The sequence below is a fragment of the Lutjanus erythropterus genome, chromosome 11 (assembly GCF_056507025.1).
Source record: "Lutjanus erythropterus isolate fLutEry1 chromosome 11, fLutEry1.hap2, whole genome shotgun sequence".
In the NCBI taxonomy this organism is placed as follows: domain Eukaryota; kingdom Metazoa; phylum Chordata; class Actinopteri; order Lutjaniformes; family Lutjanidae; genus Lutjanus; species Lutjanus erythropterus.
Window position 1 is genome coordinate 13,949,982 of NC_139327.1, and position 15,594 is coordinate 13,965,575.

A 15,594-nucleotide genomic window follows, 5' to 3' on the forward strand; every position below is an offset into this window, starting at 1 on the left:
TCTGTTCAGATCTGCAGAGTGAGGAGGCATGTTTGTTTGTTGAACAAACAAAATGGGAGATCCATTGTATCTCAAGTTACAGTTGCATTGTTGCAAACTGAGCATTAGTTTGAGGATGTTATGAGGCTTGAGGATATTGTAGAGCGGGGCATCTTGTCACATGGGTAAGTTGTAACAATTGTTACATCTCCAACACCAGAGGGCACTATCTAAAAAAAATCAAACCCTTGCATGTGCAACTCACTATTCTGAAGTAATTTTTCTCTTGCCATGGGCTATATGTCACACACAGTAATCTGAGATGGGAACAATTTTCATATTTTTCAACCATAAAAGAAAAAAAAAAACATGCATTGTTTATGTAATATTTTATACATAAGTATGTTCAATTATATTACTTTTGCACAGAATGAGGAAAACTGTATTTGATACCTAAACCAAAGTCCTGTACTAAAACTAGCTTGGGACGTAGCTAGCAATAGCACACATGTCACGCTGGGGAAAGTCATTGCATGTGTAAAAACAAAAAATCTTTTTGTAGGAATATGCCAACAGAAGAGAGAAAAAAAGATGGACAAAAGGAAGACAGATAAAATGGTTCAAAATTATAAAGAAAAGACCTGCAATGGTAGCACACCACTTAACATGATGCTAAGGACAGTAAAGCTAGAAAATATTAATATTTGAAACATTGTACTAAACAAACAAGACTTTTACATGCAAAAATAAAAAAAAAGCATGAAAACCCACTGCTGTTATACACGTTTTTATTTGCCGAAAAATATAGTGATGGTGCAACTTGTCAGAAATATAAATTCTTTACATAACCATTTAGTTGAGTCAAAATCCAAAGATCATACATTTGTGCACAATGATTTATTGTTTTATTTAATATGGGCAATAAGTGACTGAGAGGCAGTAAGACTGAGAAATTTACGTGAGAGCAAAAAAGTGTAACAAGATGCCCCACTCTCCCCTAATATTACCAAAACCCCACTGAAAGCAATGTTAAGACATCCTAGAAATAATTGAAAGAAAAACCTGAGCAACGAAATGGCCAAGGCAGCACACTTTCACTTAAATACATATTGATTGTGCTGCTGTTTAATGTATCAGCTGTTTACCTTCCAGAAAAAAAAAAAAAAAAAAACACTAATGAGCATCATTATCAGAATCCAATTGTCCGGAATGTAAAGTGCTCATGACTCAGATCTATTGTGTGTATATTGTTATATTCGCCTGTTAGTTTCTCTCAGGGCAGCAGCGGAGAGTGTAGAGGAGATGAGATGAGAGGAGAGGAGAGGAGAGAGGAGAGGAGAGGAGAGGAGGGGCTGCTGTGCTGTGCTGCACCGTGCAGCTACACTCACCTCTGCTCTGCCTGAATCCCAGCTCCACCTTTTCATCTCTCAACTTGTCCCGCGTCAGGATGGATGCGTTTCCCCGCGGTGGGAGCCCGTAAAGAGTCAGGAGAATGCCGGGGAGAAAGCGTCGGTAACTAGGGGGGGGGGGGGTGTCTTTGGGCGTCGGTGGTGGTGATGTTTGCAATTGGTGACTGCAGAAATTTCCCAACGTGTCGGCGAATCGACAGACCACTGCTTACTGGTGCGCTCTTGGAGAGGAAGAAGAATGGACATGAGGTCTTTCAGCGGCTGAAATAACTGTTTTCTGCTTGTTTTAGTTCACTAACTTGAAGCAGTAAATTGTCACAAAGTCGCGCAAGTGAAAACAGGATTGATTGGTTAATTGATTGGGCGTTTTTTTTTTTTTTCGCTTGAGGAGGAATTCATGCGCCGATAGCTTATACGGGGCCAATATGCCAGAATGGGTCCTCTACAGTATCTCTTTCTCTGTGGACTTCTGCACACCCAAACCCATGGTAAGTTTAACAATACATCTATTACTAAATGTGAAGTCTTGCCTCTCATTTTGCTTCAGAAAAACACACTGGGGCTCTGACCTGAAGCGTATTCGACCCACAGTCTTGTCAGTTCAAGTGCATCAAGAAATGTGGGATCCCACATGATGTGCAGAGGATTTGTTGTTCCTCCTGAATTCGTGTTTACAATCATAAATGCGCCTGGCCGACGCGCCATATCATATAATATCACAGCTGCTTAATTCAGTCTTGATGGAATACATTGTGCCAGACCAACTATTTAATGGCTAGACGAAAGTTGCTCATTTATTCATAAGGGCTGCCCTAATTGAACACATTTGTTACATGAGTACAATCTTTGTCGGTTTGAAAATTGCTAGCATTTTCATATATTGTTGTTTTAAATGCATAAAAACAATCCACACTGAACTTTTCTGTCGAAATCAGGTCATGATTAGTATTCTTTTTGATCAGTTTAACTCCCCATATCTCATCTGCTGATTTATTGTGCTTGTATAGACCTTCAGATGCTTGAAAAATGAACTGATACTATACGTTTTTGTATTGTCTTGTTTTTTTGTATTGTTTTCTCAAAGAAAAGAGGCCTTGATTATTTGTATTTTAATCAATTTACTTCCCTCTGTCTCATGTTCTGGTTGTCTTGTGGTTGTGTAGCCCTTCAGACCTATAATTTATCGGCCTGTGCTCTCAGTTGGCTGTAATGGACTTATCCCAGGTCACAATCTGGTTGGCCTTCATGTGCAAAAGGTTGGTGAGGCGGATGATGGAGCTAACTGTATGTCCTATAGCTGAGATGGCTAATGTGCCATGGAGAAGATGCTTACTCACACAGTCTGGGAATTCACCCCTTACTGTTTCGGTCCACAGGTCACTCATACAGCACAGTGCATGGACCTACTGTACAGATGTTTAAATGCAGCTGCAGCTAAAGAGACGTATCTAAGGTTCTCGACAGAAAGTGTTGTCCTTTCCGTGAAGTGTTTTGTGGCTGCTATGAACCATGCGGCCCACAAAACATAAATCTGTGTCAGTGGGGTAAATGAGGTGCAGGTGTGATCAGCATGTGGAGTGGGTATAGATTTGGGTGGTTCCAGGACATTGGATCCTTACTGTGTTACCACTTTATGTGGTGCAGCACATCTGTGCAATCTAAAGCAAAGCAATGCAATGGCTCTGCAGTGAATCCTACATTATCTTTGATCAGTTTTGTCAACATAATTCTCCAGGGTTGTTGAATGAAATCTAAGGTCACTTTGGGGGCTGTAGTTTGCTTTGGGCTGCTGCTGAAAGGCGTTTCTAATGTTTTGTGCACCCTGTTTTATATTTTATATATATTTTACATATATGGGTGTTTAATCAACACATCCCTGATGCAGACAAACATCACAAAAAAAGGGGTTAATTGCAGGGATATTGCATTAGCTTGCAGATATGTCATAAACGGGTAACTCAGTGCCTCTTATTGATTTAGTACATAATAGGGCTGCACAGTATAGAAAAACATCTTATTGTGATTATTTTGACAAATTTTGTGATTTAATTTTAGCTAAAAAACACTATTAAGATCATTAGGATGTGATTTTTTTTTTTTCAAACAAGCATGTTTTCTTACATCTGAGACACAAGATTTATAGGCCAGAATATATCTGCAACTCCACAGTACTTCATTATAATGCTGATTTGTCATAATTTTTTTCCTCTATCAAAACATTTCAGCTCCTGAAATGTGGCAATATTGCAAATTCGATAATATTTGTACTCCTTGTGCAGCTCTAGTCAAGTTAAGCTTCACAAAAGGACGAATTGTAGAGCTATTGCATTAGCTTGTAATGGATTCTGCAGATAATAAACAGGTAAATCAGGTACATTTCAGCCATATTTGTAATTTTTGTGGTTAGAATTCAAAATTCAAACATCTGTGAGAAGGAGGCACAAGTAATCCCAATAGATTGATGTTTGACTAACTGACAATATTGTAGGTAATCTGTGATCTATTAGAGAGGATAATGCTGAGAGTTTGCAGTCTGTGTGAACAATGCAAGTTATATTACAGTTCACATTTTTACTGCTGATTTCAGATTTGCTGGGCCCAGACTGACTTTGTGGTTGTGGCATCTCAGTCTCAATTCTCAAATGACAGAAGAAAAAAACCCTGAAAGACAGGTGCTCTTTGCTCAACAATCAAAAGAATGTTTTGGTTTTAAGCCCAAATTGAGTTCCTCTGAACTCTGCTGGTGGACAGATGTCACCTCAAAGTGACTTTTATTAAGAGTGGTCCCTGCTTACAAGCCCTAACATGTTCCTGACCGCAGCTTTTTCTGCAAGACCTTGAGCCTCAGCTTCAGCACCATGGATAGCTCCCTACAAACAGAGCCACTGGCAGAGGAAAACATAATTGTGTCTGCACTTTAGACAGTGGAAGAAGAAATTACCGTAGCTTCCGGGTCTGCAAAGGGAGGCCAAAGCGGAAGTGCCTTAGACCTGCACTCTTTGTAATGGTCAACAGGGGTGCGATTCCGCTGGCTGCAAAAAGAAGTCCGACTTTATCGAGTCGTATAAGAAAATCACACCACTTCTCTCTTAATTTATGACCTTGGTTAACAGTTTCCTGATTACAGTTAAAGAATGATCACTCCTGCAAAATCTTTGGGGGTCAGGTTTTACTTTTTAGACACGACCACGTGTTCGCCATTGTGTTTTCGGTTTGCAACTGAGCCTCTCAAAACTCAAATCAAACTGTGAAACTAGGCAGTGCTGATCAAATATCAATCAAGAATCTGTTACTACGTTGCCTATGTCTTGTTTAAAAATTTTTTGGAAGGATATTTAAGTGCATGATTTATTTGTAATACTAGAAAGATTGCAACCAGGATGGCCACTGTATTTCCTGATGAACAGACGATCCAAAACCAAGCACTGCCCAATTTCTGTGCATGCTCTGGTTGCAAAAAAACCCCACCAAGATGGTAACCCTATAATGCCAAATTCAAGTCTTTAAAACAGTCCTCAAACCAATGGTGGCTCTGTCAACTATTATACTGTCCATGCTTGATGCTCAAGATTAAGCCAAATCCAAAATGTTATTCTCAGTGCATCTTTACAAAGAATTTTTATTTTGAGATTCCAGTCAAATTACCATCCCATTTATAACCTGAGCAGGTATCAATACAGGACTACTCGGCTGTTTAAATGCCAACATTTAATTCAAGGACTTGCATAAAATATCAAAATATCCATCCATCTATTCGTTTTCCATCCCCACTTATTCATATTCAGGGTCATGGGGTGCTGGAGCATGCATTGAGTAGAATAAGCAGGCAACCCCCCTGGATGGGTTGCCAGTCCAGAGCTCGCAGACTGACAGGACCCCGCAGGACCTTCTTGCTGTTAGATGACAGTACCCACCGCTGAGCCACCGAGCCACCCACAACTTAAATCATCTCATTTCAATTCTTTGTCTGACAGCCCAAGTCCCAAACTCTGCATTAGCCTCAGTGGACGCTGGCTAATGGGACAACCAATTAGCAGAAGTCAGTTTTTGTTTGTCCACATAAATGTTGCTTAACGCAGAGACCTATGTCGAGTATAGGGTTTTAAAAGCATGTTAAAAACACAATATATCACCAATGATGGCCTGGTGTGTTGGCGCCAGCTAATGGAATGCTTTTTGTCAACAAACCTCTTAACATTATAGGCTGTCACATCAATTTTGCTCACATTTGCAGCTTTATTTTGGTTGCTGTGTAGCAGCCGATCATCATGGATGCCTTTGCAATTTGTATGATTTGTCACCATCAGAGGCAAAAAAGACGAGAGCGTGTAACATCATTTTCATTTATTTATATCTTATTTATTTCTTCACCTTCAGTTCACAATCCAAAAAGTCTGTTTTAGAAACTCTAAAATTACACTCTAGGTTTGTTTGCATGCACACAACAGAAAAGGGAGACCTTTTAACACCGATATTATGATGTGTTCATACACCATGAAACAGATGAGAGTTATGATGGTGTTGTGTCTGTAAACAAACAGTGGCTCTGCATTTGGGTCATTCCTCTGTTACATTTAAAGATGGGATTTAAGAAACAGCATCCAAGGTGTTCATATGTTAATGGAAAGAATGAGCAGAGTGAAGGTTGTTAAAGGGATAGTTTGCATTATTTGATGTAGGGTTGTATGAGGTACATGTTGATAGTCCGAATTTTAGCCATAGTTGGGAGAAGCAAAGAGGAGTTCCAGTAAGGAAGCTTAGCAATGAACTGCTGTGGATGGGGTCAGCGAAAAACGTTTTTTTGGTTATTTAAATTAGGTCCTCCTAAAAACAATCAATAGCAGTTTAAGTGTAGACTATATTTCACATATATTCACTGGTTTACTTTGCCATCTGACAGCCTTTTCTGACAGGGAACCACCATATTGTTCTCTCCAAACCAACTAAACTCCACAGACGAAATCAGTCATTTTCCCTTGCAGAATACAGGAGCTCCAGGTGTACTGCTGCCTTTGTTTGTTGGTTTGTTTGTGATATTGTGTGACTTCGGTGAATCCACGCTATCCTTTTAAAAGCCCAAAGTCGCACAGTAACACAAACTGTCTAACACAATGAGGGAGTCGTAGATCAGCAACTCCTGTGCTCTTTGTAAAATTACTAATTTTGCCTATGGAGTTTGGCTGGTTTGAGGCGGCAGTATTTGGCTTAGACAATAGTGGTTTCCCATCAGAAAAGGCTGTCTGACAGGAAAGTGAAGCGGTGATCACTTAAGCGGATATTGATTCTTTTAGGTGTACCTGTTTTAAGTGGCTAAAACACCCTTTGTTTCTGACCTTGTCCACAGCAGTTCAATACTAATACACTGATCACATACCATATACAATCCAACATAAAATACTCCAAACTATCCCTTGAACTGGGGTTGCAGTTACACAAATTATTCTTCTCTGGAGAGTCGAGATTAAGCAGATTCTCTTGACATTTACTGAGGACTGACTGTCAAATACTCTTAAAATCAAAATATTATGTATGCTAATATAATAATGTCGCCTTTAAGGAGGTAAGAGAATTGTAAACTTTGTATATCCACAGTATTAGAGCACAAAGAGAAAAATCCAGTGTCGAAGTCGCTGTTCTGAACCCACTGAGACAACATGTTTGATGATGTCAGTGTTTGATGGAACGTGTTAATGAAAAAGCTAATGAGATGTAATGACTCCTCAGCTCCTGTCTGTGAAAGTAAATATGTGAGCCTGAGTGTAGTAACACAGCACATAGTGTAGTGCAGCCAGTAAGAACCCGACACTAATCAACTTTCCTTTCAGGGACTGTAATGAAATTAGACTTAGCTTTATTCTGATGAAAAAGCAGCGAAAATATATAGAAACTTTTTTATTTTTGAGGTTCATGAGGATGAGTGGAACACTGCGAACAAAAGATGCAAAAAGGAAGAAAAATTAGAGGGTGTTTTGTCTTTGTTATGTTCATATTTGAAAGTGTATTTTGGGTATTTGGGGTGTTTTACAATATCTGTCCATTTGTCCACTTTTGCAGTGAAATATTTTTATACAAGAATCTTTTTCAATTGTAAGAAACCTTAGAGAATATGAAAAACATTGTTGTGCGTTGTTCTACCTTCAGTAGAGGTATGTCCATGTGTTGGATGCCTTCTCACTAGCCTAATGATGTTAGTGAGAGATGAGAGCAATCCTTATTTTCAGAGATATGATTTGACATTTCTGTCTGTCATCTTATTTTAATTAACAATGGTTTGATAATCATCAATTCCCCCTTGATATACTGCATTTATTGTGGTGATACTCTGCAGTGAGTAGTCACTTTACTTTGCTGCTTTGGCACTGCACTTTTATTTACTAAGGCTGGGACAAGGATTAACTTTTAACCCTGATTAAATCATGTTTTAACTGAAATTTATGTTGCACCAAATTCTTACACTGGCTTCAAATTCTGAAAGATTAAATGTAAACCTCTCTTTAGACCTCAGCTTAGTTTTTACACAAAATCTAGAAATTGTGTTGCACCAAAACTTTTATCTCCAATTGAAAATGTGATTCAGCATTAACTTAAAACTTACACTTGAGGGGGTCTTTTTGAGATGAAGTGAGCAAATCATTTTCTGCTGAGTCATCATGAGTAGCCTAACTAGGCTAACCAACTTTTTAGCTACCTAGCAAACAATATAACATTGTTTTTTGTTTTTAGCTAGCTAGCAAACATTTAATGTTTTGTTAACATATTTATATAACATATATAGCTTCCTAACAAAAATATGTTATTATAATTTTTTTCTTTAATTTTTTTTAGTTTTTAGCAAGTTAGCAAACATTGTGAACAATGTGATGTTTTGTTAACTGCACTTGAATTTACTTTTTATTTCTCCATATTAATTAAACTGTAAATGTCAATATTAATTTTGGTTTACTTCAGTTAACTTGGATTCACTAAATAGTGATTCATTTTTAATTACACAGAGCTCTGTGTAATTTTAAACTGGGATTAGAGCTAATCCTACATTATATTAATCTTTGTTGGTGTGACTCAGCCTAAGTTTATGTTCATGCTAAAAAATAGTGAACTGCATTTATCCAAAACATGCAGCTGTTGCCATTGCAGCAAAGTTAAAATGAATTATTTATGTGCATGTAAACATTATGGCTGTATCTTTAATGGGGCTTTTTGACTGTCTCGTTTCCCTCCAGGGTCTCGTCTTCGCCAGGAAGACTTCCCTCCCCGCATTGTGGAGCACCCCTCTGACCTCATTGTGTCCAAAGGGGAACCAGCCACTCTCAACTGCAAGGCAGAGGGCCGTCCGACCCCCACGGTGGAATGGTACAAAGATGGGGAGCGTGTTGAGACGGACCGCGACAACCCCCGCTCCCACCGTATGCTGCTGCCCAGCGGGTCCCTCTTCTTCCTGCGCATCGTCCACGGCCGACGGAGCAAGCCCGATGATGGCAGCTACGTGTGCGTGGCCAGAAACTATCTGGGAGAGGCTGTGAGCAGGAACGCGTCTTTAGAAGTAGCATGTAAGTTTTTATAATGTTCCTCTGGGCACGGAGGTGGTCAGAGAGACCTCAGCGTTGCATGACACAAGAATGAAAGTGTGACCTTTTGTGGGGAGTATATATAAAAATGTGAAAGTGTGTAAATGTTGCATCTGAAAAAGGTAGAGCTTATGTTAAACTAAGCATAACATTTTGGGGCTATTGTGCTAAGGGATCCATATGTAAGATGTCATCTGTCATAATATGAGCAACGTCACCTATCCACTGAACCTAACAAGTGTGTGTGTGTGCGTATGCTCAGCTGTGTGCATAGCATGTGTGCGCACATGTGTGCGAATATGTTTTCAGACTGCTAGTGAGACCTGTTTGGATGACCTGTTTGAGTAATGTATGGGCAGAGCTGTGAATGGCTCCGGGGAGGGAGAGGAAAAGGGGGCAGGATTTTAACCCAGCTAACTCCCTTTCACTGTTTGGATTTGGAAAGATGCAGCATGCTCCCAGCCAGTTCTCTCCCTGTGTGGGAGAGAGGCGCTCTGGGCTATTCACATTTCCATTATGTGCTAAACTGAGCTGATTTCTTGCCATGAACAAGATGCACACACGCTCGGGCGCACACACAAATATACATGCATGCACACACACAAACACCCACACTGTCTCCCCTGCTCTCTGTTTCTCACTCTCATAGAGATGTTGTAAAAACTGGGAATTCCAGGGAAACGGTATATTTTTATTTGCTTTTAAATTCACCCTCCCAAATGTATCTTTATATCTGCCCATTTACCAAAATATTCTACTGTTTTGAATCATAAACTCATCAGAATTGTGATTTTTACAGTGTTGTTGTGCCTTGTGCTGATTTGTCACCCACTCTGCAGCTGTATTTGGCTTTAAGGGGAAATCATGGAATAGGGAGGGGAAAAAAGGAAGAAAAACTGAGAAAAGAGCCCTGAACCTAATAGCTGCTCAGTGGAGACATTATCTTAGATCTTTGTGTGTTTTTGTGCGCCACATCCTCTCTTTGTCTTATTGCCTTTTCCACATTAGACACTTGTGTATTCTTACTGTCTTCTGTTACTGTTGCCGTTTCCTCGCCTTTCTCTCGAATCAATAGCGATGAACTGTCCTGGAAATACTAATGCTGAAGGAGAGGCCGGGTATTTGAGATGACAAACGAACATTTGTGTGTGTGTGTGTGTGTGTGTGTGTGTGTGTGTTTATGACCTATTCCAGGATCCAAGCAGAGATGGGGACAAATACATAAAAAAGTACCTTGTTACAAATTACCAATACTTGCTTATCCAGTGTATTTCAAGTGAAATACAAAATACTGGTATGAGAAATGTACAATAAAAATACAAGTCATTTGTAATTTGAAAATATATTATAAACGCTCTGACAGTTACAGCATTTTTGGCATTTAGCAGCCTCAGTATTGGTCTGACCTTAAAGGACCAATATGGAAGAACTTTAGTTTAAAACATAAAAAAACAACTAAAATTACATGGATCTGTGTAATGTGTTGCAGAAATATCTACTGAAGTTGATATGCTAACCGGCCTGTCCTGTCTCGTAATACCACTTTGTACCTCAAGAGACGATAGTGAGTCAATAGTAGTATCCAGTCTGGCCTCAGTCCAACAACGCTGAGCAGTCCCTCCAGGACTTCATGCTCTTTTGGGATTGTGATGCATGTTGCAGTGGTTTTAGCCATTTTGAACTTGCAATGAAATTGCAGGAACAAGTGAAGATTTCTTTGCATAATTCATTCAAAAAACAAACTCAATTTGTCCAAGGGAGAATAAAATTGCAGTCTCTTCTGGGTGTTCTAAGTAACCTTACAAAAAAGGCCAAGCATTACAAAAGTTTTAACAAAATATGTTTTTGTAAATGAAGAATTACTCCACAAACAAGCAGGATCTCCTTGAAGCTGAAACTTAGTTAAAACAGCGAGCACCAAATTATAAAATATAAAAGTGCACAGAGCATTGATTAAAATGCAATAACAATGACAGCCCTTGTGTTCTTTGTGCCTGTGACAAGATAAAAATATAAACAAACAAATTAAAAAAGTTTCAGTGATTGGACAAAATTGCAATTTTGTGCAGAATTCACAGAGGTTGGTAGAATTTGTGCAAGTTGTTGCTCACACAACATCAGACTTTCCTGTCCTCACCTGAAATATGCAATGTCTCCAGGGTCAGAGACATATAGAGTCAGATTTACGCTGCTGTGAATCACCTTGGTACTGAATCCTGTCACCAGAATGACCTCTGTCAGTCTCAGAGGCTACGTTCAGGCCCCGTCCAGTCATGTTCACTGAGCGGCTGCTGAGTCTACCAGCTGATGGTAGCTACAGTTACTCTGGTGATATGCTGCCCCATATTTGTTTGGAGTATAAATTTGACAGGTGGCCAATTCTTATATACTGCGCCTTTAACCCCCAAACATTGAAAAGATGAGCTCTGCTAATTTTCCACATTATAGATTTGAAGCACCAATCAGGATATCTCTCAGGGGAAATTTGCACCAAACACCAAATCAGCTTCTTTCCTCAAGCTACTGGTCATGAGGAACACAAATGAAATACTGTAGTTCGTAATGAACGCATTGATGGACCCGACAGGACGTGTCACGTGATTCACTTTTATTTCGCCCAGACTGACTGAACTAATTGCTGTGCTTTTTTTCCTGCAGTTTAAAGCTGGGGATAAAAATGTGTTTTGCTTAAGAATAAAAATGGCATATAAAAATGTATCCTATTTCAAATACAAAAATACAAGCTCTTAAAGTACGTTGTTACAAATCACATTTTTTTCTGCCCAGAAAAATACAAAAGACTTACTTACACTGCCCATCTCTCTGTACAGAATTTGCTTTTACATACAAAAGGAGACATTGTTTAATAATCTAGCCAATTATGATCTCATCTTAAAGCCACTATAACAGTATCCCTGTCTCTGTAATCAGAATTTACTCTGCATCATACATCACATTTACATTGCACGTCTTCAACAGTACAGTTGTATTTGAAGATTGTGAATAATTCTCTCTCATAAAGAAAGCAGAGACCCAAAACTGTCGTTATAGTGTCAAGAGACAAATGTTATAGCTGCTCCACTGATTCCCTTGACTGAATAGAGGCCGACTGTATGAACACAATGACTGTGTCAGAGTGATTTTGTGGGGATTTTCTCGTTCTCCTTAAATACAATAAAGCTCATTTGTATTTTTGCAGCTCAAACAGGCATTCTGAATTCATTCTCTGGGTTAATTGTCACATTTATTGTAAGTGTAGGAGCTGCAATTATTATTGACAAATAGTTTTTTTTTTCCTATTGTTGAAGAGAGGTACTCTACTTATGTATCAGCAACACATATGGATGGTAAAATAATAAACATGGTGTATTGTTGCGAATATCAAGTACCAACATCCAGGAGTTAAATCTAAATATGAGAAAATAAATATAATGTGCTTTTGTATTCACTCCAGAGCAGTGAAAATGTTTCCTGAAATGCTGTCACATGAATGCTGAATTATGAGTTGTGGAATATTGGATCTTGAAGCCTAGTTTAGAATTTGCATGTATTTTGCTCTATCTGTGGGGGCAATAACATCTGGGGTTATGGGGACATCCTGAGGGATCAGTGCACAGTGGAGTGCACTCGGTACTTCAGTAAGTGTAATTGGCTGCTATATGACCATGCAGACCAACCACAGGACTAAAATACCCCATTTCCAAAGTATATTAAATGGATAGTTTGGATTATTTGAAGTTGGGCTAGACGAGGTACTTATTAATAGTCAGTGTATTACCTTCAGTAGATACCGGCCAGCACAAGGGAAGCAGACAAGAGTCCCAGTGTAGGAAGATAAGTGATACTGGTTACTGGTGTCAGCAGGAAAACATATTTTAGCCACTTAAAAAAAGATGCATTGAATAAAATCAATATCAGTTTAAGTGTATGCTGTGTTTAGAATGTTTTTTACTGTTTTATTTTGCCGTCAGACAGCCTTTCCTGACAATAAAACCCACCATTATATAAACCAAATATTGCTCTCTCCAAACTAATCACACTCCATAGGTGAAATCAGTAATTTTACATTGCAGAACATGGGAGGTGCTGGTCTATATCTGACTCGATGTATTAGTGTTACTTTGCGACTTGGTGAATCTGAGCTAACCTTTTAAGAACCTGAAAGTCACACAATAACTCGAACAAACTAATCAAACAAAGCCGTGAGAAAAAAAATCACCTCTGGAGTCTGGTTGGTTTGGAGAGGGATAATTGTCTCATATAAAAGCACTTTCCTGTTGGAAAAGACTGTCTGACAGCAAACAAAAGCAGTGAAAATATTCAAAATATAGCGTAAACTTAATTTTTTTTTTTAGGTGGACTTTTTATAAAAGGCTAAAATCTATTTTGCGTCTAATCCTGTCCACAGCAGTACGTTGGTTATCTTCCTAAACCAGGACTTCTGCTTCCCAAACTGGTAGTGTGCCAGCCATCTACTGTAGGTAATACACAGACTTTTGATAAGTATCTCATACATCCCCACAAATAACCTGAACTATATTAAAGGGCTAGTTCAGGTAATTCAAGTATCAAGTGTTTGATATTTGACTACTGTGAGACTCAATTGTTGGATTGTCAGATCTACTTTAAAACTGGATGGCAACATAATGGCAGGAATTTATTTCCTTAATATTTAATTTCCCCCTTTGTATTGTATTTTTCTAACCTCATATATTTTTTATGTCTGCTGCCTAGTAATAGAAGCTACATCAAAATATCTTTCTCAAAGCTTTACCCACAAATGAAATTATTTCAGTCTTGTTTGCCAGTGGAAATAACCTATTTTGTTCTCTGTTGTGCAGACGGTGTCGATAGGTTGTTTTTTCCGGAGCTTTTCTTACATAAAAGACAGTAGGACCAAGGCAGCCGCTAGTCTTCTTTGTGTAATTCAGAATATCATGGCTACAGGGATGCATAATCGCATGACTCCTTCGGGGGCTGGAAGATCCTGCCAGTATTGCTGCAGCCAAAGTTGTCATGCAATGCTGCGGGTGGGAGCAAGCGGGTAGATGAAAGTGCTGTGGGGATGCACTGACAGCGAGCCGAGCTCAAAATGTTTGTTTCCTTAGAGTCCACACACACACATCCTCAAATTTTCTAATGGGCTATAGTGTTGTATCTCAACCATTGGCTTAGAAAATGCTGCTAACTAGAGGGGTGCTGCTCCCTTGGGTGCATTTGTGCTGTACAAGCTCAATTTTGGTGGTTCGTCGTGCATTTTATGAGCTTCAGTCTGACTGAAATTTGAAGGGGCATTATTCATTCCAGGCGATGCAAAACACTTCAGCTGTTTAAGATGGTAGCAAAGCTTAAAATATGCAAATGAGGTAGATATGGCAGACAAATCTACAGCTGGCAGCCTGGTGAAAACAAATAATGTACCTCAGAATATTTGTTTGTCTTATAAATTAACCAAGCTTCACTAAAAAAATCACAGTTATTTTTCCAAACACGTTGCAAAGCACAGCTCATGACAAAGAATCAATAGACAGTAACCTAGAAAAATCATATTTTATGTCTGATGTTGGTATTGATCTTCGAACTGACTGTGGAAAAGATAGTGAAAAAGCAGAGTATGCCAAAAATGTCACTTCCTCTTAAATGTGAAGACATAATTATGTTTTCATCACCATGTATTTCATTCTACTTACACATTTGTTTGTTTCAGACTCACTTCAGTACAACTGTAATGTCCATTAAGACAGTATGAAAATATTTGTATTCAATATGCATGGTTTGCAGTATACTGTAGATATTTTACAGGATGGTGGATTTACAGGGAATTGAACATTTAAACGTTTAAAATAACTGAGCATGAAAATTCCTGGCCATCTTTCTTCAGCCCTGTACAGAAATTATGTTTTTATGCAACTAATTTCCAGAAGCAAACAAGTTTGAGGGAAACCTAATGCTGACTGATTTTGGTTTTCTATTTGCATAATGAGGAAATGTGAAGTAACATACCTGGAAAGTGGCAATCATGTTGATAGTGTCGCAGTAAAATGTTCACAAATAATTTTCATTTAATTTTAATTTTTTTGGGGGGGGATTTTATGCCTTAATTTGAAAAGGACAGCTGAAGATATAACAGGAAAAGGGGAGAGAAAGTGAAGCAATGACATGCAGCAAAGAGCCACAGTCAAATCCACAGCCGCTGCAGAGGACTCACAGCCTCTCTACACCTGGCGAATGCTCTACCAACTGAGCTACCAGGCCACCTGGACTACCGTTTTGAAGCCTTGAGTTTGGCGTCATGGTTTTTTGCAACCAGAGTATGCACAGTACAGTGGATCTGGTGGGTGACGTACTGTGTCTTGGGCGTTGCTTTGTTTTAGCTTGTCCGTCAAGCAGTAAATAAAGGCAGCCTGCCTGGCCAAGTTTCTTGTATTACAGCTAAACAATGCACTATGTTTCAGCAAAACGAAATTTAGGCCAGAAATAGACAATGCAGTAACAGACTATAGATCCATATTTGGTCAACACTGCCTAGTTTGACATTTTGATGTGAGTTTCTGCGTTGGAAACCAGAAACACAATGGCGGTCGCCTGTTTGTGATCTTTGTAGTATTACAGCTAAAAACTAACAAAAACATGTTTCTAAA

The 15,594-nt window shown here is 38.9% G+C and overlaps 1 protein-coding gene across 2 annotated transcripts in view; it reads left to right on the forward strand.

Moving 5' to 3' along the window:
- The first annotated feature begins 1,433 nt into the window (after window positions 1-1,433).
- Window positions 1,434-15,594, forward strand: part of LOC146318751 (roundabout homolog 2-like) — a 126,282-nt gene continuing 112,121 nt past the window's right edge. For both annotated transcript variants that reach the window (XM_084730872.1, XM_084730873.1), the window contains exons 1-2: window positions 1,434-1,876; window positions 8,609-8,935. In XM_084730872.1, coding sequence (XP_084586998.1) covers window positions 1,822-1,876; window positions 8,609-8,935 — 382 coding nt within the window. In that variant the 5' untranslated portion in view covers window positions 1,434-1,821. The remainder of the gene's footprint in view (window positions 1,877-8,608; window positions 8,936-15,594) is intronic.